General features: G+C 35.9%; 1 protein-coding gene across 1 annotated transcript in view; it reads right to left on the reverse strand.

Moving 5' to 3' along the window:
* DNAH6 (dynein axonemal heavy chain 6) overlaps nt 1–24469 on the reverse strand; it is a 298766-nt gene that overhangs the window by 229740 nt on the left and 44557 nt on the right. The window contains exons 6-12 of the mRNA XM_059942689.1: nt 22911–23045; nt 22700–22820; nt 21918–22035; nt 18203–18371; nt 16012–16128; nt 11950–12150; nt 3356–3476 (exon numbers count right to left, since the gene is read on the reverse strand). Coding sequence (XP_059798672.1) covers nt 3356–3476; nt 11950–12150; nt 16012–16128; nt 18203–18371; nt 21918–22035; nt 22700–22820; nt 22911–23045 — 982 coding nt within the window. The remainder of the gene's footprint in view (nt 1–3355; nt 3477–11949; nt 12151–16011; nt 16129–18202; nt 18372–21917; nt 22036–22699; nt 22821–22910; nt 23046–24469) is intronic.

Here is a 24469-nt window from a genome sequence, read left to right on the forward strand (position 1 = left end):
TGCTTTATATTTTATTCTTGAAACTAATATTTAATAATGTAAATATGTTCTCTGGCTCCTGTTAAGAATGGCACATGAAAATAACTTGTAATTGCATTAGAGGATCTGGTTTAGAATGGATTAGATTCTAGAGTCAGGTTGGTTTGAAGTTGGCTTAATCTAAGGGTTCTCCCACATGGTACCTCAAAGTAAGCATTCATTGAGGCTAAAGCTTTGTCCATTTGTGTCCACCATATATTGTAGTTGAATTTTGGTAATATTCCCATTGCCATTTTCTCCCTTTTCCGAACCAGTGGAAGCCTGATTATCTTGAATACACTTTTATCATACTCTTGGTCAAAAACAGCTCTTACTAATACACATATAATACTAAACTACTCTACTCATCTTTCAAAATCCTGTACCTCTTGGCCTTTAAATATTTAGTTAACTTTATTTTCAATTACTCTCTCTGCTTGAGTCAGATTGATTTCCTTACCGCTTCCTGTTTTCCTTCTCTAACCCTCCCCTCTACCATCCCAAAGAGAAAAGGGTGTTGATTCTTGCCTTTTTTCATATCATCTTCTTTCCTGGATACAAGGGAGAGTTTGACACAGTATAAAGAACACATCATGGACTTCCCTGGTGGTGCAGGGGTTAAGACTCTTCACTCCCAATGCAGGGGGCCTGGGTTCAATCCCTGGTCAGGGAACTAGATCCCAAATGTATGCCTCAACTAAGAGTTCACATGCCACAGCTAAAGAGCCTACGAGCTACAACTAAGACCTGGCACAACCAAATAAATAAATAAAATAAAATAAATATTTTTTAATAAAAGAACATATCAGACAAAGTGTTAGAAGACCTAGGCTCAAGTCTTTAACCCATCTGTGGCTTTGGGTAAGTTAGTTGATCTTTCTGAGCTTCGGCTTCCTCATGATACAAAAAAGGGATGACAATTATCTGTCCTACTCATTTCAGAAGGTTTTGATGTGTGTATTTTTGAGAACTGACAAAATAAGCATATCAAATGATCTGAGAAGACTTCTGGTAAGGAAATCTGTATAATGGTGTTTGGTCAAGTATCTTCCAAACTTATTTGAACACAGAGTCTTTTTCATTTTTCATGGTATCATGTAATATCCTTCAGAACAGTGGTTCAAGGAATACTAGCTTGGGAAACACCAATTTGGTCCAATACTTTTGTTTTATACATGAAGAAATTTAGATCATTCGAGGTTAAATGACTTGGCCATGGTTATATATAGCCGTGTTCAAAGGGAAACAAAAGAGTAAAGCTGATAGAAGAGTTCTCTCTTTATGAGCTAGAGGAGAGGCGGTTTGTACAACAGTTAAGCACACAAACTTTCAAGTCAGAGAAAACGATTTCTAAACCACTAACAAGCTGTGTAAACTTGAAGTTACCTTATCTCCATATATTTTCATTTCCTTATTTGTAAAATGAGAATACTCGCCTCATAGAATTATGAGGATTAGATGAGATGCCTGAAAATCACTTAGCACAGTATCTATCATAAGTGCTCAGGAAGTACAGAAATTATTAGTAAACACTGACATTTATAGAAATTCAGGGGTGAGATATTGCTGATTAGTTCAGGAAGCCAGAGTTTGTCCCCTGATCGTCTTCTGGGGCTAGACAGAGGTCAGTGTGGCTAAAGGATTGGTTAAACAGACATTTGTTAAGTGTAAGTGTCTATAATATGTGCGAGGCAGTGTTAGAATAGTTTGAGGGAATACGATAACAGGCAAGGCATGGTATCCAACGGTCAAAGCTACACTCTATTAACCTCTGGCTAACAGTTGGGTTTGAGGTTTAGGAAGTACCAGGGAGTTCCTAAAAGAGGAGGAACACAACGTTTAGGAGTCCAGACCAATGTACTCCAGAGTCCCAGAAAACAAACAGCTAATACCTATGAGACCCTGGTTCCAGGATTGGGATAGAATTGACAAGCCAAGGCAGGACTAGAAGAAGGGCAACCTGGGAGCTTGGTGGCCTCATCCAGATGGGTGGTTGGTGAGGGAGTAAAGTTATCCAATGTGAAGAACATGGTAACAGGATACTAGGAGGCCTTGGCTCAAGATTATGAGTAGAAGATCTAGGGGATTAGAACTGGTTATTTGGATTAGCCCTACTCCATGTGCTGAAATGCCAGGTTCCACACCTTACTGCCACCCTGGTGCCATTGTATCCCTGTCAGTTCCCTTCAGTTCAACACACACTAAGTCTCAGTGTGACGGTGTTGGTGAAGAACAGTAGAAATGGACTTGTCTAGTTTTGTTTTCTAAAGTTAAGACCCCACTTCGGTTTCTTGAGCAAGTCAGTGTCTTGAAAAAAAGGGTCTGTTTCAGATTTTAAAAACTTAAGGGACATAACAAGTGAATATAGTGCCTGCTCTTGGACTAGATTATGGGTCAAACTAGCTGCAAACTGCTTTATTTGGGGGATTCTGAATAGGGACTAAATGTTGATATTAAGGAATTGTTGGTTTTTTTATTAGGTGTGATAATATTAATTTGGTTCTGTAGGAACATGTTTTTTAAAGATGAATATTGAAATATTTCATTTAGGGATGGCATGTCTAATTTACTTTAAAATACTTCAGCATAATAAAAAGAATGGGTTGAAACAAAAACATAAAAATTTACAGACAAAATTAGTGTTGCTTTGTGAGGCAAAGTATCAGAGTAATCATTTTTGTGCATAAGAAAATAAAGGAATAAAGCCAGTTCATGAAATAAAAAAAGAATATGAATGATATGCTTCACATTTTTAAATGGTAATAATGAATAATATATACTTAATTTTTGTAAACATTTGGGAACTTTCTTGCCTGAAATTTCACTTGGGTATTGTATTTTATTTCCTTTTGTTGAAGATAATGAGTTTAATAAAATAATTTCCCTTCGGATCTGATTTCATGACTAAGAGTTGTGGATTCATACCCACCAGGTTGCAATATGGCCACAGAAATAGAGTAACTTGAATTCCTGAGACACATGTTACACTATGTAAACATTTTTTAAAGGAATCTGAGAGGCAAACATTTCTTTTGACTCCTTCCCATGTAAAGGCTATATAACCTTAGCACTGGTACAACTTGATACTAAAAGATAAGCTTTTGGGGAGGAATTCCTTCTCATAATATTCTGAAATAAAACAGTAACAGTAAAACTAAAGAAAAAAAAGTGGTTCTACAGCAAATAATCTAGAAATGAATAAACTGTTGCATTTTGTCAGGCCAACTCTTTGGAGCTACCATTTCTGTCACCATACACCACCAAACAGAAATGTAGACAATGATAAACCTTGATATACCTGTCAAACATAATTAGTAAGGACAAATGGAAAACTTACCAGGTTCTTGAAGTTTAAGAGCTTGTAAATCAAGACTTTCATTTTCCTTGAAGAATATCTGAAACTTTTCAAACGTAGCTGCATATAATTGAGCAGATTCAAATGCTGCCTGTATGGTTTCCTAAATGTTGTAAAAAAACAGACAAAACTGTATTTTTCCTGAGCAGAATTCAATTCAATAAAACTGAACAAACACAGATGCCTTCTCTGTGCCCAACACTATGCTTTGACCTGAGGATACCTAAGTGAGGAAAGATACCATCCTGGATGACAAGAAGCAATTAATGGATTCTCTTATAAAACTGAAAAAAAAAATACACCTTCAAGTCTGACTTTCAAAGAATTGTTCCTTATGATTGAAAGGAAGCACACCTGAAATTTTTTTAGCTTCACGGTGAACTTATACATCACTAGTAAATATATGGCAAGAGACAATGTCTATTTATTTTCCAAACTGCAAATTTTATATCTTCGTTAGTGTTTTTGAGCAAAGGCAAAACTATTTAGCATATTTGCAAAATTACTTGCCTAATCTCATTATTAAGTTCTCTGTGCTGGCAAGTCTCCTATTCCAAAATGTCTTCATAATTTGCTCTAATAAAATCCTTTCCCTCCCCTCACTTAACCTTGGTTCCAACCTCCACTTCCCCACAAAGTTTTTCCTACAATATCCATGTCAATACATGTTAATCATAGTTCAATGCCTATGAACAGCAGTTAGGATCAGTTTGTTGTTGGTCTTGGTCCATTATTCCCTGGCTGCATTCGATTGCCTTCCCTTACATTTCCTACCGAGACTTCTTGCAAATGACTGCAATTTGTCCCAAGGAAAACTAGAGATGATCAATGGAATTGCTCATTCCCAACACATCAGTGCTAGGGTATTGCTTTATGGATTCAGACTCTTGCTTTAGGGATAGTGGGTAGCAGTAGAAAGTTTCATTACAAACAATAGCACACACCCTGGATGGCTTAGTTATTTGTTCATTTATTTCCTTTTAATAGGCTCTTATGTAATCTTCCAGAATGTTTCTGCTGTTTATTTCTTTACATTAAAAATTGAGGGGAAGAAACTATGTCAAAGTATATCTCCTTTGAGAAGATGTGCTACATATATACAATGGAATATTACTCAGCCATAAAAAGGAATGAAATAGCGTCATTTGCAGAGACATGGATGGACCTAGAGACTGTCATACAGAGTGAAGTAAATCAGGAAAAGAAAAACAAATATCATATAATATTGCTTATATGTGGAATCTAGGAAAATGGTAGAGATGAACTTATGTGCAAAGCAGAAATAGAGTCACAGATGTAGAGAACAAACTTATGGTTACCAAGGGGGGAAGGGGCAGTGGGATGAATTGGAAGATTGGGACTGACATATGTACAGTACTATGTATAAAATAGATAACTAATGAGAACCTACTGCATAGCACAGGGAACTCTACTCAGTGCTCTGGTGTGACCTAAATGGGAAGGAAATCTAAAAAAGCATAGATATATGTATACATATAACTGATTCACTTTGCTGTATAGCAGAAACTAACACAATGTTGTAAAGCAACTATACTCCAATAAAAATTAATAATAAAAAAGAACATCCTTTTCCCCACAGCAAAAAAAAAAAAAAAGTATATCTCCTTTGAGCAGATTTAATAGTCTCTGATACATGATCATGAAGGCATTAGAAACACAACGGGAGGCCTGTAAATGGAAAGCTCCACCAACATGTTCAAAATATGATTTTAAACCTAACAGGAAGTTTGCTGAAATAGTACAAAGAATTCCATATATCACCACTGAAATTCCTTAAATTTTAACAATATATCACATTTGTTTTATCATTCTCTTTCTCTCTATATATTATTTTACCCTGAATCATTTGGAAGAAAGTTGCAGACACAGACATTTTTACCCCTAAATATTTCAGGGTTTGTTTAATAAACACAAGGATATTTTCTTATAGAACCATAGTATAATGACCTCAATCAGGAAATTAGCATTGATATTAATACTATTATCAATTACAGATCTTATACAAATTTGGCCATTTGTCCCAATAATGTCTTTCATAACAAAATAAAAAACCTTTTTTTCCTGGTCCACTATCCTATCCAGGATCATGTATTGTATCTGGTATCTTGTATTGTATCATGTATTGTATTTCTTGTATTCTATCTTGTCACATCTCTGCAGTGCCCTTTAATCTGAACAATTTCTCAATCTTTGTTTTTTATGACCTTTAACATTTTTGAAAAGTATCTCCTGTGTGTGTATGTGATACTTCCTAATGCTTACATTCAGTTATACATTTTTGGCAATAATACTACATAAGTGATGTATGTTCTCTGTGAACAGTGTCAAAAGGCACAGAATGTTGATTTGTCCCATTACTGGTGATGTTAACATGTTAGTTAAGGTGGTGTCTGTGAGGTTTCGTTACTGCAAACTTACTATTTTCTCTCCTTAAGTCAATAAATATTCTATGCAGAAACGCTTTGAGACAATATCCTTTTCCTCATCATATCTTTGCATACTGGTTTTAGTATGAATTAGAGATTCTTGCCTATTTCTATAGTGGTGATTTTTCTTTATGTTTTCCTTCTACATTTACTAGTTGGCATTTTACTGTAAGGAAGAGCTTTCCATTCTCACTCCATTCATTCATTCACAAAATGGACTCATGTATTCTCATTTTATTCAAAGACTGTTATAATCATTACTTATTTTAATGGTCAAATTGTCCCAGGGAGACCCTTCAAGTTGGCTTTTTAATTTTTTCTGCATGTCGCCATTACTCCTTAGGCACCTTCTTATTTTTTGGTTCAACAATATGCTCTGGGCTGCTCTTGTACTTTCCCTGCCCCAGGTTTTGAATAAGCCATTTCTCCAAAGAGATTTGGTTCCTTTTGATTTGGAATGATATATAGAAAACAATGTGTGGACACCAAATATGCTCATTGTTATTAGGATGTCATTGCTTCTAGGCCATCTCAGCAAGCAGATCTAGGATACACACAAACACCCCACATAAATACATATATACACAAAACCCTATACATAGTGCTCTTTCTATCAATCAATTAAAGATCATGAGTTCATAACTCCAGTTCCAATATAACACCATTCTGGTTTTTCCTCTTCCATATTTGGATGAGGATGAGTAACCTCATTTCATTATCCACAATATTTAGTTATTTGCTCAACTCCAGAATACACAGAAAGTCATTTCAGAATTGCTAACACACTAATATCACTATGAAAAACAGACTAAGTGGAATTCAATATTTATTATAGTTATAGTGGTCTTTAGCTTAAGGGTATATGGGCAAAATAGTGTGTTTAAAAGTTACTTGGTTTAGTTTTTTTCCCCTTCCTTGCAGTGTGGTTATGTTATTCATTTGAAATATAGTCTAGTTCTTTTGTTTTCATTGTATTCTATTTTAGGGTTTTGTTTCCCCATTCTTATTGATTTTTAAGTGCTATATTAAAAAGTATACTCAGAACTAAGTGTGACTCTTCCCATCTTTTCTACTCCATACTCACTATCCTGTCTACACCATTCCCACTGTCTCCTCTAGGTAACAAATTTCCTTAGTTTCTGGTTTATCTCTTCTCCCTCCCTATTTTCTGACATAAAAAGTAGCACACTCTAGATATTCTTTTCTACTTTGCTTTTTTCACCTAACAGTATACCCTGGAAATCACTCCATATTAGTTGGTAGATATTTTCCGTATTATTTTGTTCAGCTGCATAGTCCTCCTCTGTGTAAATGTACCATAGTTCATCCTATGTATTTTGGGAGTTTCTGATATTTTATAAAAATAATAATGTTAATAAAATCTAGTGCATATGTACTTTTGTATTGTTGGGCATGCATCTTCTGGGTACATATTTAAAGGTGGAATTGCTGGATCAAATGGTAAATACATAACATATAGTTTTGTTATATACTGTAAAATTATCCATCATTTGCATTCTCAAATGCAAAGTGTGAAGAGCATTGTTTATCCATAGGCTAGCCAATGAAATGTGTTGTCATACTTTTGAATTTTGCTAATCTGATAGTTGAGAAATGCTACCTCAATTTTGTTTCCATTTGCATTTCTCTTATAAGTGAGGTAGAATATGTTTTCATGTGTATAGGTTCTTGTTTTTGGTGAGTTTTCTATCATATGTTTTGACCATTTTTCTACCTAGTTTTGGTCTCCTCCCTGTTCCCCACTGGCAAGAGTTCTTCATGTATAAAAATATTAGCCCTTAGCTGTGATTTATATGCTGCAAATAGATTCTCCCAGTTTTTAATTGTATTTTTACTTTGTTTATATATTTTTTTGCCTTGAAAAGTTTTAAAAAGCTTTATACCATCAAATTTATCAATTTGTGCTATTATGGCATCTGGATTTTGAGTCATAGCTAGATAACCTTTCTTTATGAACAAGATTATAGAAGAATTCACCCATGTTTTCTTCTAGAACTTGTATGATTTAAATAAATTTTTAGATCCCTGATCCAGTTATTTTTATATACAACGTGAGATATGTATCTAACTTTAACTTTGTCCCAGAGGCTAATCAGTTATCCCAACACTGTATATGAAAAAGTCCAAATATATTTCAGTGATTTGAAATACCATGTTTTTTATTTAATAAATTTTCATATGTACTTAGGTGTATTTCTGGATTTTCTATTCTGTTCCACTGGTCTGATAGCCAATACCACAATCTTTTAATTATAGAGTTTATATTTAATACTTGGTAAGAGTAATACCCCAAATAGCTTTTCTTTTTTAGGGTTTTCCTAGCTTCTATGCATGTCTATTATTACATATAGGCTTTACTATAAACCTATGCTCTATGATAAAGCTTATTAGTACTTTTGTTGGCATTGTGTTAAATTTATAGATTAACCTAGGGAGAACAGATATGTATTACGTTGAGTCATTCCATCTATGAATATTTCTTTAAGTCTATTTTTGTGTCTTCCAGAAGCCTTTAAGAAAACATAAAAAGATATCCTTATATAGGTTTTTTTAAACATTTCTTATTAGGTTTATTCCTAAATATTATATATTACCTGCTTTGTTATTACAATGAAGTTTTTTCCACCAGGCATTTTCAGTATTCTAGAACAATTTATGTGCTATTGTGAATATCTGGTCTTTGGAGAGTTGATAAAATTCCCCTGTGAAACCATCTGGGCCTGGTGCTTTTTACAAGGTATTTCTTTGATAACTTCCTCTATTTCTTCTGTGGAGATTGGTAAGCTTTCTATTTTTAATGTGGTTGATTTAGATTACCATGTTTCCCTAAAAAGACTATCTATTTAATCTAGGTTTTCAAATTTATTTGGATAAATGTCTGTAAGGTAATCCCTCATTTTTTTTTCTGTTTAAACTGTTATTTCCTTGTTATTTGTCATTGATTATGTTAGTTAGGACTTCTATATCCTTATTTATTTTTTTCCAACTTGACCTGCCTTATGATGAGAGTTGCATGTTAAAGTCTTCTATTCACAGTGTTTCTATTTATGTTCCATTTGTGTCTCATTGCATCTCTTTGCCTTTTGCAAGTGTTTCCTGTATATATATTTGGTGCATAGAAATTTATAGCCCTGACTCATAGGATCACAAATCTTGCTTTCTTATTGTTTACATTTGTCTCTACACCACTGAGCACCACTTCATTTTCAGTCTTTCTAAAGAAAGACTAAACGTCCCCTACCAGGGTGGTATATTTGTTACAATTGATGAGCCTACATTGACACATCATAATCACCCAAAATCCATTGTTTACATTACGGTTCACTCTTGGTATGGAACATTCTATGGGTTTGGACAAATATATAATGACATTTATCCATCATTATGGAATTATACAGAGTGTTTTCACTGTCCTAAAAATCAGTGTTTTGCCTCTTCACTCCCCCACCCTCAACCCCCTGGTAACCACTGATCTTTTTACTGTCTCCATATTTTTGCTTTTTTCAGAATGTCATATAGCTGGAATCATACAGTATTCCCATTACACATGTGTTACGCCTTTTGAAGTTGTCCTACAGTTCCTGGATAGTCTGTTCTGCTTTTTTCAGTCTTTGTTCTCTTTGCTTTTTGGTTTTCAGGACTCTATTGATATATTCTATGGCTCAGAGATTCTTTCCTCAGCTGTGTCTAGTCTACTAATAAGCTCATCAAAGGCATTATTTATTTGTGATGTTTTGTTTTGTTTTGTTATTTACCTCTAGCACTTCTTTTTGGTTCTTTCTTAGGATTTCCATCTCTCTGCTTACATTGCCCATCTGTTCTTGCATGCTGTTTATCTTATCCATTGGAGCCCTTAGCATATTAATCATAGTTGTTTTAAATTCTGGGTCTGATATTTCCAATATCCCTGCCATGTCTGGGTCTGATACTTGCTCTGTCTTCTAATTTTTTCCCCTTATTAATGTGCCTTGTAATTTTTTTTTTTTTATAATTGGACATGATGTATTTGGTAAAAGTAACTGCTGTTAATAGGTCCTTAGTAAGGGGATGGTATGTGTCAGGGGAGGGGATATATTCTATAGTCCTTTGATTAGGTCTTAGTCTTTTAGTGAGCCAATGCCTCTGAACTGTGAACTTCGTAAATATTTCTCACTTTTTTTTTCTCTCTCCTTAGGTGGGACAGATGGCTAGAGTGGGCTGGAGTTGTGTATTTCCCCTCCCCCAGGTAAGTTAGGATCAGATAATACACTAGCAAATTAGGCTCTGGTTAACTAGTTTCCTCTGAAGGTAGGCCTTGTTGAGAAGAGGGTGCTCTGACATATTTCAAATTATTCCTTTTCCCCTCTCCTTGCTGGAAGCATGAGAGAATTTTTCTCTAATATTTACTGTGAGAATCTGGTTTTCTCTAATATTTACTGTGAGAATATTTACTGTGAGAATCTGGTCCCCTATAACTTGGTCCCTGGAGTTTTTAACTCTCAGAGTTGTTCACACTGAGCCTCCATCAGTTCATCAATTACAGTTCAGGTTTTCCTGTCTGGCACTGGTTCTCACTGAGGTTTCTGCTCGTAGTCTCTGCTCTCAGAAGCCATGACTCCCTGTTTTCATCTCTCTGTCTCTCCAATCTTGAGGGCTGTGGTTTCCCCTGTGTTCTCCCCTCTATCACAGATCCTATAGCAGTCTGTTCAGTCAGTGTGTTCGGCTTTTTACTTGTTAGGATAGAGTGGCAACTTCCAAGCTCCTTACATGTGGATCCAGAAATAGGAAGATCAGTCCTTTTGCCAAGTTATCTCCTGGTTGGATGAAACTCATCCTAATTTCATAAAAAATCCTGATCAGCACCAAAAACCCTAGGCCCTTGCCTTTTTAAAACTATTTTTCTATAGCCTTGATATTTGAAGGACTAGCTTGGTTAGATAAAAATTATTGATTCGCATTATCTGCTCTTGAGTTTCATTAAAAAATGTCATTCCATCATTGCCTTTCTTTATACGTTGTTTTTGAGAAGCCTGATGCTAGTCTAATTCTCTTACTTTTGTAAGTTATTTTCATTGTGCTGTGAGACCTGGAGGAATTTTTCTTTAGCTTTAAAAGCTAATAGTTTTAAAAGGATGTATCTCAGAGTTGATTGCTCTAGGTCAATTTTCCAAGGCACTCTGTGGGCCCTTTCAATATATAGATTCACATTTTCTTTTCTTGGACTATAGTTATGTGTTTGTTCTACCCTTTGTTTTGTTTTTCTCCTTCAGACACTCCAATTATATGTATGTTATTTCTTCTTTGCCTGTTTTCTATTTCAATTATTTTCTCTCTGACCATTTTTACTTCTATCTCTAGCTTATTTTCATTCTCCTGATTGTTTTCCTGTCTTTATACTCACTATTACATTTTCATTTCAGGTTATTCTCTCCAGCATGATGCAATTTAGTCTTGGTTTCTGAGATAATTTTGTCTTTTTAAAAAAAAAAATTCCATTTTTATTTTAAATTTTGAATTTTTTAAATTTAATGTTGAGGCTATTTACTTTAGTTTATAGTGCAGTTTTTGTTTCATGTTTTTTGGGAGGGAAGAGAAGGAATATTTTAATCTTCACTTTCTATTTTCTCCTTATAGTACCGTCTCAGGTATTTAATATATTTTAATTTATTCAGCTCATGGATTTGAGTGATTTACAAGATTTATAATTCAAGGGCATTCTGTTTTGTCAGTAGAGCAATGTGCAGATTATTTTATTTTAGTTTTTGGTTGTGGGGAAAGAGTTGGGTGTATTCTGGTTTTCTGGTTCTTTTTGTCTTGCAGGGCCTTAAATTTTCACCAGTTGCTCTATTTTCCCTGTACCACCCAATGTTCAGATAATGTCTCTTCCTCCTTTTTAACCTTATTTCCCACCCCCCACCCCCAAAAGTGATACCATCTTGAACAGCTTGTGCTTTAAATCTCTTTCTTATAATCAGTGCTCTAATCTACCAGGACTTAAAAAAAAAATCACTTTAGCATTTAGAGATTAAGTAGCATTTAATCTAAAGATAAGACAGTAAGAAAATATGTTACCCAGTTTCTTAAAAATCAAAAATATTATAAAAATAGTTTTAGTAAAAGAAAGTATACCTTTATTTGAAAGATAATTGTGTGAAAATTCTTATCATCATCAAATACTGCTGATAAGCTTGGACCAAATCCACAAGTTTTTTCTTCCATTTTGTTGTTAATGTAAGGGCTGGTAAAAGCATCAAAATATGAATCAGGCACAAGATTAGGAACTGATAACACAGTGTTTCGGAAATGATTAATTGCGCCTGAAATACCATCCTGTTGGAGAGAAAAGCACAAACATAAATGTAAACACACACATGGTTATATTTATAAAAAGTTTTGAATTTTCTAAACTGCTAAAATAAATAAGAATAACTCATTCAATAATGCCAGGTACTGCTTTGACTCTGAATATATGACAAATCAGAAGACACAGCCCCTGTCTTCAGGAAATATGTTTTCTAATTGAAAGAGAGGTAGATAAGCAAAAAGTTGCAACACATTAAGAAGAATATATTACATTCATTTGAAACATGAACAAAACACAGAAAGGTCATAAGGGAAGGAATGCCAGAATATGCCGAAGAGAATCAGGGAAAGTTCAAAAGGTGGGTTAAAAGTTCATATTCTTTGAGCAGTAATTTCCATCCTAGATATCAATCCTAAGAGAAAAATTAGATACGTAAACAATGATTCATGTGGAAGGGCACTCACTGAAGCATTAATTATAATAAAAATTAATTAGAAAAATACATTAGTGTTCAAAAATAGAAGAATGGTTAAGTTATGGTATATTTATATGAATGGAAATTAGGCATCTCTTCAAAGATTGATTAATGACATGGGAAAAAGTTTATAACGTAATCTTAAGTTAAAAAAAAAGAGCAGGATGAAACTGGTGTATAACATCCCATTTTAAAAATGTATGTGTAAAATCTTATGGTAAGTTAGGTGTGTTGGTATATCAGTATGTACTAAAACAAGATTGGAAAAAAAGTATAAAAATGTTAAAATGTTGTTTCTATTTCTGACACATGGTATTACAGATGATTTTAATAATCTTTTTCTGTGTTTTTCAAGTTTGATGAGCATGAATTAATTTATAATTTATAATAATATATATCTAAATGATATAAAGGTACTTCTTGAGAAGAGTCTTAAAAGACGAGCAGGAGCTTGTCAAGTATACAAGATGGGAGTACAGTCCTTGTAAGTCATTGTATGTGAGAGGCCCAAGGGGGGCTGGCAGGTCTGGGTGCTGGAGCATAAGTGCCAGTGTGGAAAAATGCAGTCATGATGCAGTCAGCCCCTTCTTGAAAGGCCCTGTGAGTGATGCTGGGTTCCAGTGTTAGCCGGTGGTCTGGCATTCCCCAGATTGTGACCATGGACTACCCTGAGTTAAAAGGGTCCCAATGTCACATAAGTTTGGGAAGAAACCTTAGGTTAAACAAGATTTTCCTCTGGATCTACTAAACAGGATTTTTCATATTTGTTACTATGCAAATGCATGTCACAAACCCTTTTCTCCTAGAATGCCTATCAACATCTCACAGAGCATCCTATAGACAATGAAGAAATTTAATTTTAAGTGACATGATCAGATTTGCCTATGAAATAATCTTGCAGTCAGCAATGTAGAAAATGGACTAGAAGGAAGAGGGGCAGGCAGGTCAGAAGAGACTGTCACAGCAGGCCAGGTAAGAGGTAATGAGGTTCCCATCGAGGGGAGGTGCAACTAAGGTCAACACACAGGACTTGCTGCCTTGATCTCAAAGAAGTAAGGGAGGATCTAGGATGACTCCTGGATTGCTGGTTTGGGCATCTGGATACTGCCTTTCATTGAAATGGAGATATAGAAGGAGGAGCAAGTTTTGGAAGAAGTTGATAAGTTCAATTTATTTTGGTGAGTTGGAGTTAATTGTGGAGATTTCCAGATGGCTCCAAGGCTGAAGTCTAGAAGAAAAGTACACGATGGAAATATTTATTTAAAGTCACCATTCTAGAAGTGGTAGTTGGAACAACAGGCACGGACACAAGCCCCCAGAGGAACATAAAAAATGTGAAGAGGAGGGAGCCTTTCAGGCTCGCAACAGTCAAAGGTCAGACAAAAAAAGCGGCTCCAAAATAGAGTACTGGAAAGGAAAAAATGTTGGCACAGGAGTAAAACCATGAGAAATTAAACCAAGGGGGAGTCTGTTTCCAGAGGCAGGAGTCATATGCAACGGGAGGTCTGTCAAACACCATAGGAAAGAAAAGAACTGGAAAATGTATGTTGGATCAAGTATTAGGAAACCATAGTTAACCCAAGAAAGAACAATGTCAGATGTCAAGATTTAGTTATATAATTTTCCTTTAGACGAAGCTGTATGTGTGTATGTGTGTTTGAAATGTTAAGACTAATGACCAAAATAAGAGCGAGAAAAAATAGAAAATTCATGAGTGATCCACTCATGGCAGTTTATACTGCCCTTGGCTAGTTTGGGGTTACATGAAGCAAAATCTTATGTGTGGTGTGAACACATGAACATGCTTGGCCTATGACTTCATGGGTAGGAATTAAAAACACCCCTGTGGGGAGTTGGCCCCTACAACAGGAAATACGGAGAATGTTAAGGTTTTCAAGGCTTGTCACTTGGGGCTTAAGGAGAATAACCAGCTGCTTGCTGGAGAGAGCTTTCTTGCATCATCTGCTGCACAGAAACCTTTACCTTCCACGTGAAGGCCAAGAGCCTTCTGGCCCGGAAGGGACATGAGAGTCCAGTGCCTCTCTGAGTGGGAGCTCCTGAACGAAGGTCCAACCACAGGGAACTCAGCAGTCTGCTTGTCCTTGTAAATATCCTAAAATAGCCTGAAGATCTGATAAATTACAGAGTCATAGACTGCTGGAAGAGGAAGCAACCTTAAAACTCATCTGCCTCCTCATCTCACAGATGCATAAACTGAACCCCAGAGAGGTAAGTGGTTTCCCCATAGGAGTAAAGTCAAGACTAGAATCTAGAGATTCTGAGTCAAGACTAGAATCTAGAGATCCTGACTACTAGTGCTTTTGTACCACAATACACAGCTAAGGGCAGAAAATATAGACTCTGATTGGTTTATTAATCTATGCCTGTACCCAAATGGGGAAGGCAGAACTCTAAGATGGCTCCCAAGATCCCCTCTCCCTGGTTTACATGCCCTGTATAATCCCCTCCTCTTGAGTATGGGGGGATCTGTGAATGTGATGGGATGCCACAGCCATGATTATGTTACATTACAGGGAAAGCTGAAGGGACTTTGCAGATATAATTAGGTTGACTTTGAGTTAGTCCAAAAGGTGATTATCCAGGGTAGACCTGTCTGAATCAAGCAAAAGCCCTTACAAGAGGGATTGGGCCCTTCTCAAAGGAGATTCTCCAGCTGGTCTTGAAGAATCAAACACCCATACTGTAAACTGCTTATAGAGTTGGCCACATGAACTATAGGAACTACAGATGGTTCCTAGGATCTAAGGGTGGTGCCCACTGGACTTCCCTCAAGAAACCAGGGACTTCAGTCCTATAGCTGCTTAGAGATGAATTTCTTCAACAATCTGAGGGAACTTGGAAGTGGATCCTTCTCCATTCAAGCCTCTAAGGAGATTTCAGCCCAGACAATACCCGAAGGGCAGCCTGCATGGAGAGGCCCTGAAGCGGAGAAGAAGCTAAGCAGTGCCCAGATCCCTGGCCCACGAGACTGAAGTGATAAATGGCTGTTGCTTTAAGCTGCCAAATTTGTTGTAATTTGCTGCACAGCAGTAGATACCAAAACAACACTCAGATGCAACATACTTTAAAAGATTTCAAAAATGGTACTTACAACACAGCGATTTCTTGGAGGGATGCCTCTAGTCAATTTTACATTTTGTATAGCGTATGTTCTCTCAGTGGTGTACCCTACCAAGCCCCTAGTCTGTCTCAAATTAAAGAAAATGTGCTAAACTTTCAGATACTTTTTATGTAGATGCCATGCTGTGTGCAGAACAATGCTTTGTCTTTTCCTTACGATCATTTTGGAGAAGGGACAATAGCAACCCTGCCAATCATTTGACAGTAGAACAGTTGCTTCATTTTCCAAAAAAGGTATTTATGCATGGATGCTATATGAGGAAACACATACCAGAAAATCTTCCAAAGGAGGCTCAAAGAGCAGTGACTGGACTGTCAAAATCAGTTCTGTGACAAACATGGGAATGAGAGATTCATCTTCTTCCTGCTTCTCCAACACGGGGGCCCCCTGAAATGAGCACTTCTGCAGTGTTATAAAGATATAAGTACCAAGGTCTAAAATTTAAAAAACCTCCGTATTACAGAAGGCACATAAACTTAAGCTTACACAATTAGCTGATGTTATAATGTTGGCATGTCTTTCAAAGAATACTACCATAGAAATTAAAAAATAAAGGCAAATATGGAAAGACTACATGACAGTGTAAAACTTCTCTCCTTGTAAAAACACTATCAACAAAGTGGAAAGGCAAACAACAAACTGGAAAAATATATCAGTAATGTATATAGTAATGCAGATAGAAGGTTGGTTATATTTAAATAGAAATATACTTGATATAGTCAATAGAAATATATACTAATAACATCATAATTGATATTAAATAGAAAGATATTTAAACAGAAAAATGGACAAAGGGCATAATCTGACATTTTTTAAAGGAAGTATCAATCAACGTCCTCCTCCTTCTCTTCCTCAAGATATTAATAGTTTATTCAGTAACATTTATTGAGTATTTACTGTGTGCCAGGCAGTGCTAACTATTTATGTAAATCCCACACCAATCATATGTAGCAGGTATCATTTTTATTCCCACGAGAAAACTATGATCTGGAGAAGGTAAGACATTTCATTCAGGACACACTGGTTTGTAAGTGGCAGATCAGAACTGACACCCAGGTCTTTCTCATCACGAGACCTATACTCTTATCCCTGTACTGTGGTGGCAGTTAAAGGAATATAACATTTAAAAGTAGTGACATATTACTTGACATCCGTCAGATGGACAAAGATTGAAATGAATTATAATATCTAGTGTGCATATGGCCAAAGGCTCCTTCTCGAACATTGCTAGGAAGATTGTAAAACTTTCTAGAAAGTTATGCATCAGTTTCAAAAGCCTTAACAAGTGAGCATATTTCTGATCCAACAATTCCACATCTAGGAATTTCTTCTAAGGGGAAGAATCAGAGATGTATGAAAAATGTATAGACAAAGATATTCTTTGCAGCATTATTTGGACTAGTGAGAAAGTGATCAATAATAGAAAATTATTTACAAGATGTATAATACATTTCTATGTGAGAATGTTATATGGAAAAAATACATATTGACTTGGGAGATTTTTCATAATACATTGCTAAGTGGAAAAAGTAGGTGATAAAGCAGTAAGTAAAGTATGATTCCTTTCTTTCCCCCTTGGAAATAGTTAACTTGTTATAGCAGAGGATGCTTTTCTGTGTATATTTCTATGTTTTCCAAATTTTCTGCACTTAGCATATATTACTTTTATAATTAGAAAGATAAATGTTACTTTCAAAATGTGATAGTATTGAGGAAAAAAAGGAATTGAGAATAGGGAAGGAGAGAAAGTAATGAAAAGGAGTATGCAGCTAAAATTCAACTTTTGGAGAAAAGGAGAACTATGGCAAAGAGCGACAGGCCTTGAAACTGCATATTGGGTCTCCTGGGGGGATGCAGAGATATGAAGGTAAGAAGCTTGATGAAACCAGATATGCATGTTTTGCTATGTTTTTAGGTATCTGTCATGAAGCCATATCCAGGATGGAGCTGGGGAAAAGCTTATTGGGCTATCAGATAAGCTATGTTAGAATGCACAAATTTGTACTATTTAATCTCAAATGTCTCACATTACTCTGTGTTTCTAAGATCAACATCTTCCTAAGAGGTTATTCACTGAAAGCACAAAGGTTTGCTCCCATGATTTGCTCCTTCTCGCCTCTAAGCCATTGTTTATCTCTTTCATTTATACCACCTTCCCTGCTTCTCTCTGCCAGTTCATGCTCATGATGACCCCTGAACTATAAGCTTCTTGGGGGTAAGTATTCTGTCTATGCTTTTCACCACTGTGTACCCAATACCCAGCATAGGGATTGGTACATAGTAGATACTTAAGGAATATTTATTGAGTGAACACATGAGGAACCTTTAGCAAGTGCCTGTGAGAAAGACTGCAATATTCAGCACAATGGAAGCTTTCTCTGCTATTAGATACTTGCTGATATGCTGATTTTCATTCTGTCATTTCATGTATGTATGTTTTCTTAATTGTGTCTGAATATACCTTTTTATCAGTGACTTCAGGCTTCTCTTCTGTAATCCACTTCTGAATGACATCTGCTGAAGGTGTCCGTTTTAACTTGTCAGTGAGATAATTCAAAAGGGAGCTAGCAGAATTTACTGTTAGGACATGCATTGTGTTCTCAATTAGGTAGTCATTTAGACGAATAAAGCTTGAAAAGAAAAAAAAAATACTACCCTCAGAATGGGAGAAAATATTTGCAAATGAAGCAACTGACAAAGGATTAATCTCCAAAATATACAAGCAGCTGATGCAGCTCAGTATCAAAGAAACAAACAACCCAATCCAAAAATGAGCAGAAGACCTAAATAGACATTTCTCCAAAGAAAATATACAGATTGCCAACAAACACATGAAAGGTTACTCAACATCAGTAATCATTAGAGAAATGCAAATCAAAACTACAATGAGGTATCACCTCACACCAGTCAGAATGGCCATCATCAAAAAGACTACAAATAATAAATGCTGGAGAGGGTGTTGAGAAAAGGGAACCCTCTTGCACTGTTGGTGGGAATGTAAAATGATACAGTCACTACGGAGAACAGTATGGAGGTTCCTTAAAAAACTAAAAATAGAACTACCATACAACCCAGCAATCCCACTACTGGGCATATACCCGGAGAAAACCACAATTCAAAAAGAGTCATGTACCACAATGTTCATTGCAGCACTATTTACAATAGTCAGGACACGGAAGCAACCTAAATGCCCATCGACAGATGAATGGATAAAGAAGATGTGGCACATATATACAATGGAATATTACTCAGCCATAAAAAGAAACGAAATTGAGTTATTTGTAGTGAGGTGGATGGAACTCGAGTCTGTCATACAGAGTGAAGTAAGTCAGAAAGAGAAAAACAAATACAGTATGCTAACACATATATACGGAATCTAAAAAAAATAAAAGGTTCTGAAGAACCTAGAGGCAGGACAGGAATAAAGACACAGAGGTAGAGAATGGACTTGAGGACACGGGGAGGGGGAAGGGTAAGCTGTGACAAAGTGAGAGAGTGGCATGGACATATATACACTACCAAATGTAAAATAGATAGCAAGTGGGAAGCAGCCACATAGCACAGGGAGATCAGCTCGGTGCTTTGTGTCCACCTAGAGGGCTGGGTTAGGGAGGATGGGAGGGAGATGCAAGAGGGAGAGGATATGGGGATATAGGTATACGTATAGCTGATTCACTTTGTGATACAGCAGAAACTAACACACAATTATAAAGCAATTATACTCCAATAAAGATGTTAAAAAAAAAAGATTAGGGATGGTGGTGGGGGAAGGAGTGGGTGTGACTATAAAGGGGTAGCATGAGGGAAATATTTACAGTGAGAGAATAGTTTTGTACCTTGATTGTGGTGGTAGTTACACAAATCTAGACATGTGATAAAATGATACACTGTACACTATACAATGTCAATTTTCTGGGTTTTATATTGTATTTATAGTTATGTAAGATGTAACCACTGAGGGAAACTAAGTGAAGAGTACACAGGACCTCTCTGCACTTTGCAATTTCTTGCAAATCTATGATTATCTCAAAATTAAAAAAAAAAAAATCAAACTGCCAGAGTTCAAATCCAGGCTCTACTCTCCCTGTATGAACTTGGGCTTATTTAACTAATCTGTGCATTGTTTTGTCATCTGTAAAACGAGGACAACAGCATCTACCAAATTATGGCAAGAAACAAAGAAAATAATACCTAAAAAAGGATGAACTCCTGATACGGAATGTGGATGAATCTCAAAAGCATGCTAAGTAAAAGACACAAGAGACTATATATTATATAGATCTGTTCATATGACATTTTGGAAAAGGCAAAAACTATAGGGAAGGAAATCAGATCTTGGTTGCCTAGAGCTGGATATAAAGAGAGGGGACTGAACACATCTCTGAGTAATGTCTTTTGGTATAGTTTTGACTTTTGAAGTCATCCTGATATTCTACATATTCAGTAAAATAGAAGTAAGCCAACAAGAATGGGGGAAACAACATTAAACTAAATGCAAACAAACCAAATCAATCCAATTAACTGTACTTCAAATGTGCAACATAACCGAACTGAGCAGGGCAGAGAGTAATCCAAATACTTTCACTATATGCTCTCAGTCTAGGGGGAAAAACTGCAAACAAATCCTAACTGTTTTTAGTAGGTAAATCCAAATTGAGGAACATCTGAAAAAAAAACTGGCCTGTATTCTTCAAAAATCTCACTACCATGAAAGATAAAGAAAAACTAAAAAGCATAGGTTAAGGAGATTAGAGACATGACAACTACATGATCTTGAACTGTATCATTTCTTGGAGAGGAAAAAAAAATGTCTTAAAGGACATTATTGGAACAGTTGACAAAAGTGAAATACTGTAACTGTAGATTAAAGTATTGAAATATAAAAAAAAAAAGAAAAACAATACTGCTTCAGTTTTCTATACTTACTACCTATTTTTGAAAGTGACTCTAAAGCAAGTATTTAAAATTTTAAATATCATAATTTCTTTTTGACTTTCCATTTATATTACAATATCAGAGATTAATTGTCCAGAACAGTTGTTCTTAGACATTCTTCACTTTAAAACACAAATACATTCAAATATATAGCATCAATTTAGCTAGGTGTTCTAACCATTCAGTAGGATATTTAATGAGCAATATAGTTATGAAAAAAGCACATAGCTCATCAGGGGCCATAAGATTTTTTTTAAAGATGCTTTAAAGAAGAAATCAGTAAATATATATCTGTGACTTACATTCTAATGGTAATGAAATCTTTATTATTGAATAAATGTTGTTTGACAGCAATTGCTAACCCAAAGATGAAAATTTAATGTTTCCCTACTTGAGTGCTTAGAATGTAAACTGAGTCAGCAAGGCATTTGAAATAACTTTTTATGCTGCTTAAGTGGAGCCTGACAGGCCTCTAACCTATGATAGTGGCCTCAGGACTGCTTCACTGCCTTCTGTTGCAATACAGACATTATTTATTACCAGATTATCTCACATATAAACTGGGGCACAATTAAGATTTATTAAATGGTTGTAAAATGTGGACCAAGTTAGTGAGCGCAGAGTAACAGTCATCAGTGTTTTCTAGTGCCACATACAACTCTTCAGATTATGTTTGGTGATTTTGTTTGCACGAGTTATTTGCAGTGATGAGGTTTTAGAATGATGTGGAATCCAAACTCTGGGACAATGGCAAGACCCAGTTGGGTAAGCAGGTGGAAGGTCCTGGTGAGGTCCTGGAAGGTGGACTTTCTTCTCTGGTCTCCCCGTGGTAACCTGCCTCAGGAAGAGGGTGGAACTTTGTGTGGCCATGAAGCTGCCTGTAGCTCTTTAGGAACCAGACAGGTGGAGCAGACCCTCCAGATCCACTCAAGGAGGCCCACAAATCTCTGTGTGCCTGACTTCTCCTTACTACAGCCTGCCCAGTGCTCTTGGCTGGGCTAGAGGGAAACAAAGCCTTAGTGATCAAAGAGGAGCTCTTGGCCTTGTACATGCCCTCCACCTTCTCTGGCTGCTTTGCTAGGTGGCAGCTTGAAGGGCAGGCTTCTGGAGCCTGCATTCAGGTTACTGTGTCCTCCAAATCCCTTATCACTAGTGAATCCTGTGATGATGGCTTTAACTTTAATGAAACTTGAGAAGGATGGGTGCTCTAGTTTTTCTTGAAAGAAAGAATAACAGTTTACCATGTTAGCCTCATGCAGTGATGCCTTTTGCTGGCCTGCTCTGTGTATGTCATTTTCTCAGAGTCTCCAGAAGTAGGCAACTCAATGAGACTTCCGCTTTCTGGCATTTTACAGTGACCTAAGAACAACAGAAGACACAATGACAAGAATTCTTGTGTAAAAACTCCATTTCTTTCAATATGGATTAAGAGACAAGTAAAATTCGAAAATGACAAAATGCTTTGGTTCATGAGCTATTTCAGACTCCAGAAAACAGCCCAGTTATCCAAACAAATTCCACATCAAAGGATTTCAACTCAACAAAAGACTCTAGACAGCTTACTAACATCTTCTTTAACAGGATCTGATCTCTGTCCCATGCCACCTCTTTCCAGGAACAGATTTACCCTCCTTTTCTGCCTGCATAAAAGATTCCCTGCCAGCTGGGGCCAATCCTGAGATCCATCCAGTCCCTTAATATTAACAAACCTATTGCCTGTACTAGTAGGTTGGACATACATTTAAGCAGAGAGGCCCCCGAGTCCACTATAAAATGCTTGTGAAATAAAGGTTCTGTAACCAGTTTAGAAATACTATACACAAGCAAGGGTAATGCAAGGAAGATGTGGTACTTACTGTTTTATCCCCTTCTACAATATACATTGAATTTATAATCTATCAAGCAAAGATTGGAAGAATTGAAAAATAGGGTCCTTATTTAAAATAGAAAAGTGGAATGAAAATGAGTTAACATTTCAGAAAGCCACCACTTCTGATCTGTTGAAGTTCTTTCCCTTTCATACCCTCAATAGGTTCATATGCACAGTCATCAGGCATAAATCCTGCAGCACGCAGAGCAACTCGACAAGCCTTTCTGACCACTTCTTTGGCCTCGTTTCGAAATTCTTCTAGGCGCTCTGTCACCTAGACATTGATAAATATGTATCATTAGTGGTACCAAAGTATCAGTAATAGGGAAAAAAAATCTTGAAACTTATAGACAAAATTCCTCACCTCCTCTAGCCATACGACTTGTGCAACTTTAAATTCTTGCAGGGTGTAGGTGTGATATTTTTCAATAGAACAAAGTCCCATAAAACTCAATTGATAACACAATTCATTTATTTTAAGGAGAGCTGGTCGCAAATACTAAATGAAAATAGAAATTTATCATTATTTAGTAAAAAAAAAAAACCCTTGCCTTTTAGAAGTATAAAAATATTGGGAAAGCAAGAATGGTAATTAAGGAAAATAAATAGCTCTATATGTTAATTTTAGCTACAGCTACAAAGTGCGTACATTGAAAAGGGACACTTCTGAAATTTTGTTCTGAAAGTATTCTTTGAATTATCAGATTTAATTTGTCTGAATTCCTTTCTTTTCATTTTGAATACATGTCTTTTAACCATGAAATTGAGGGCAAGTAACTGAGGATGGGGCAATATCTTAAATTTCACTAGGTTTGGCTAATAGCTATTAAAAGATTCTTAGTGTTACCTTAGGACTTTACAATGTCCAGTCACTATGATAATGGATGGGTCCATCTATTGATCTAAGAGGTTATGATATAGAACAAAGACAAATTTTAACTTTAAAATTTCAGTGGGTAACAGTCACTATTAAGAATCTATCTTGCAATGTGGGCTGGCAGAATGAGTGGAAGTATTTGTGGAATAATGTCACATAATATAATTTAATCTTCCTCTATGCCATCATCATAAATCACGGTTTTAGGGTGGTGGTTTTGAAGGCACATGTTCCAAGATTGTTTCTAGGTCATTCACCCTCACTTCTAATCTAATCAAAGGAGGAGCAATAACATTATATTTTTAAAAAGTTAACTTAAATTTATTTATATGTGACATTGGTTTAAGTGTTATATATAGCACACTCTTGGACTCTTTTCTAGGAGTTTCCAAAACAGGACAACCAATAGTCATTCAGACCAACATGAAATAGTGTTTTAATTATTTTTTCTAAGTACAAATAAAGGGAAGTTATAATTAGTAGAGTCCTCACTGAAGAGATTTATGTGACAAAACATCTAGGAAGTCATATAGCCCTTCAGATTCATCTCATGGAGGAATTTTCATGATAAAAAAGAAGCAAAAATATAATATTGTAAATCAACTATACTTAATTTAAAAAAAAGAAGCAGAAGTTTAGAGGCTATGTCTCTGAATTGAAATCAGATACTAAATAAATTAACATGAATACAGGAGTAGGAATGAGTCTGTAATCAAAATGTGGCAGTGAAAGCCAGAAAGTCCAGTGTACTCTGGAAAAAAAGTCCTTGAGCCAAAAATATAAGTTCTATTAGTAAAGGGATAAATAGCTAGGATCCAGATGGACAGCAAAACTGGATTGATGGTCTGCCAAAACGTTAGAGTTTGACAGTGCGAATTTGGAGGAAGAAAAAATATATATAATCTAAGAAATTACTTTGGCTTAACTTAAATATCTGGCTGTCAGCATAAAGGACAAATGTGAAAGCCGTTGTGAATGTAAGAGAGACTGAAGGTGTTTTGTTTTTTTCTCCCATCATTGTTTTGGCTGTTAGCAAATTTCCGATG

This window comes from Balaenoptera ricei, chromosome 13 (genome assembly GCF_028023285.1).
Source record: "Balaenoptera ricei isolate mBalRic1 chromosome 13, mBalRic1.hap2, whole genome shotgun sequence".
Classification (NCBI taxonomy): Eukaryota; Metazoa; Chordata; class Mammalia; order Artiodactyla; family Balaenopteridae; genus Balaenoptera; species Balaenoptera ricei.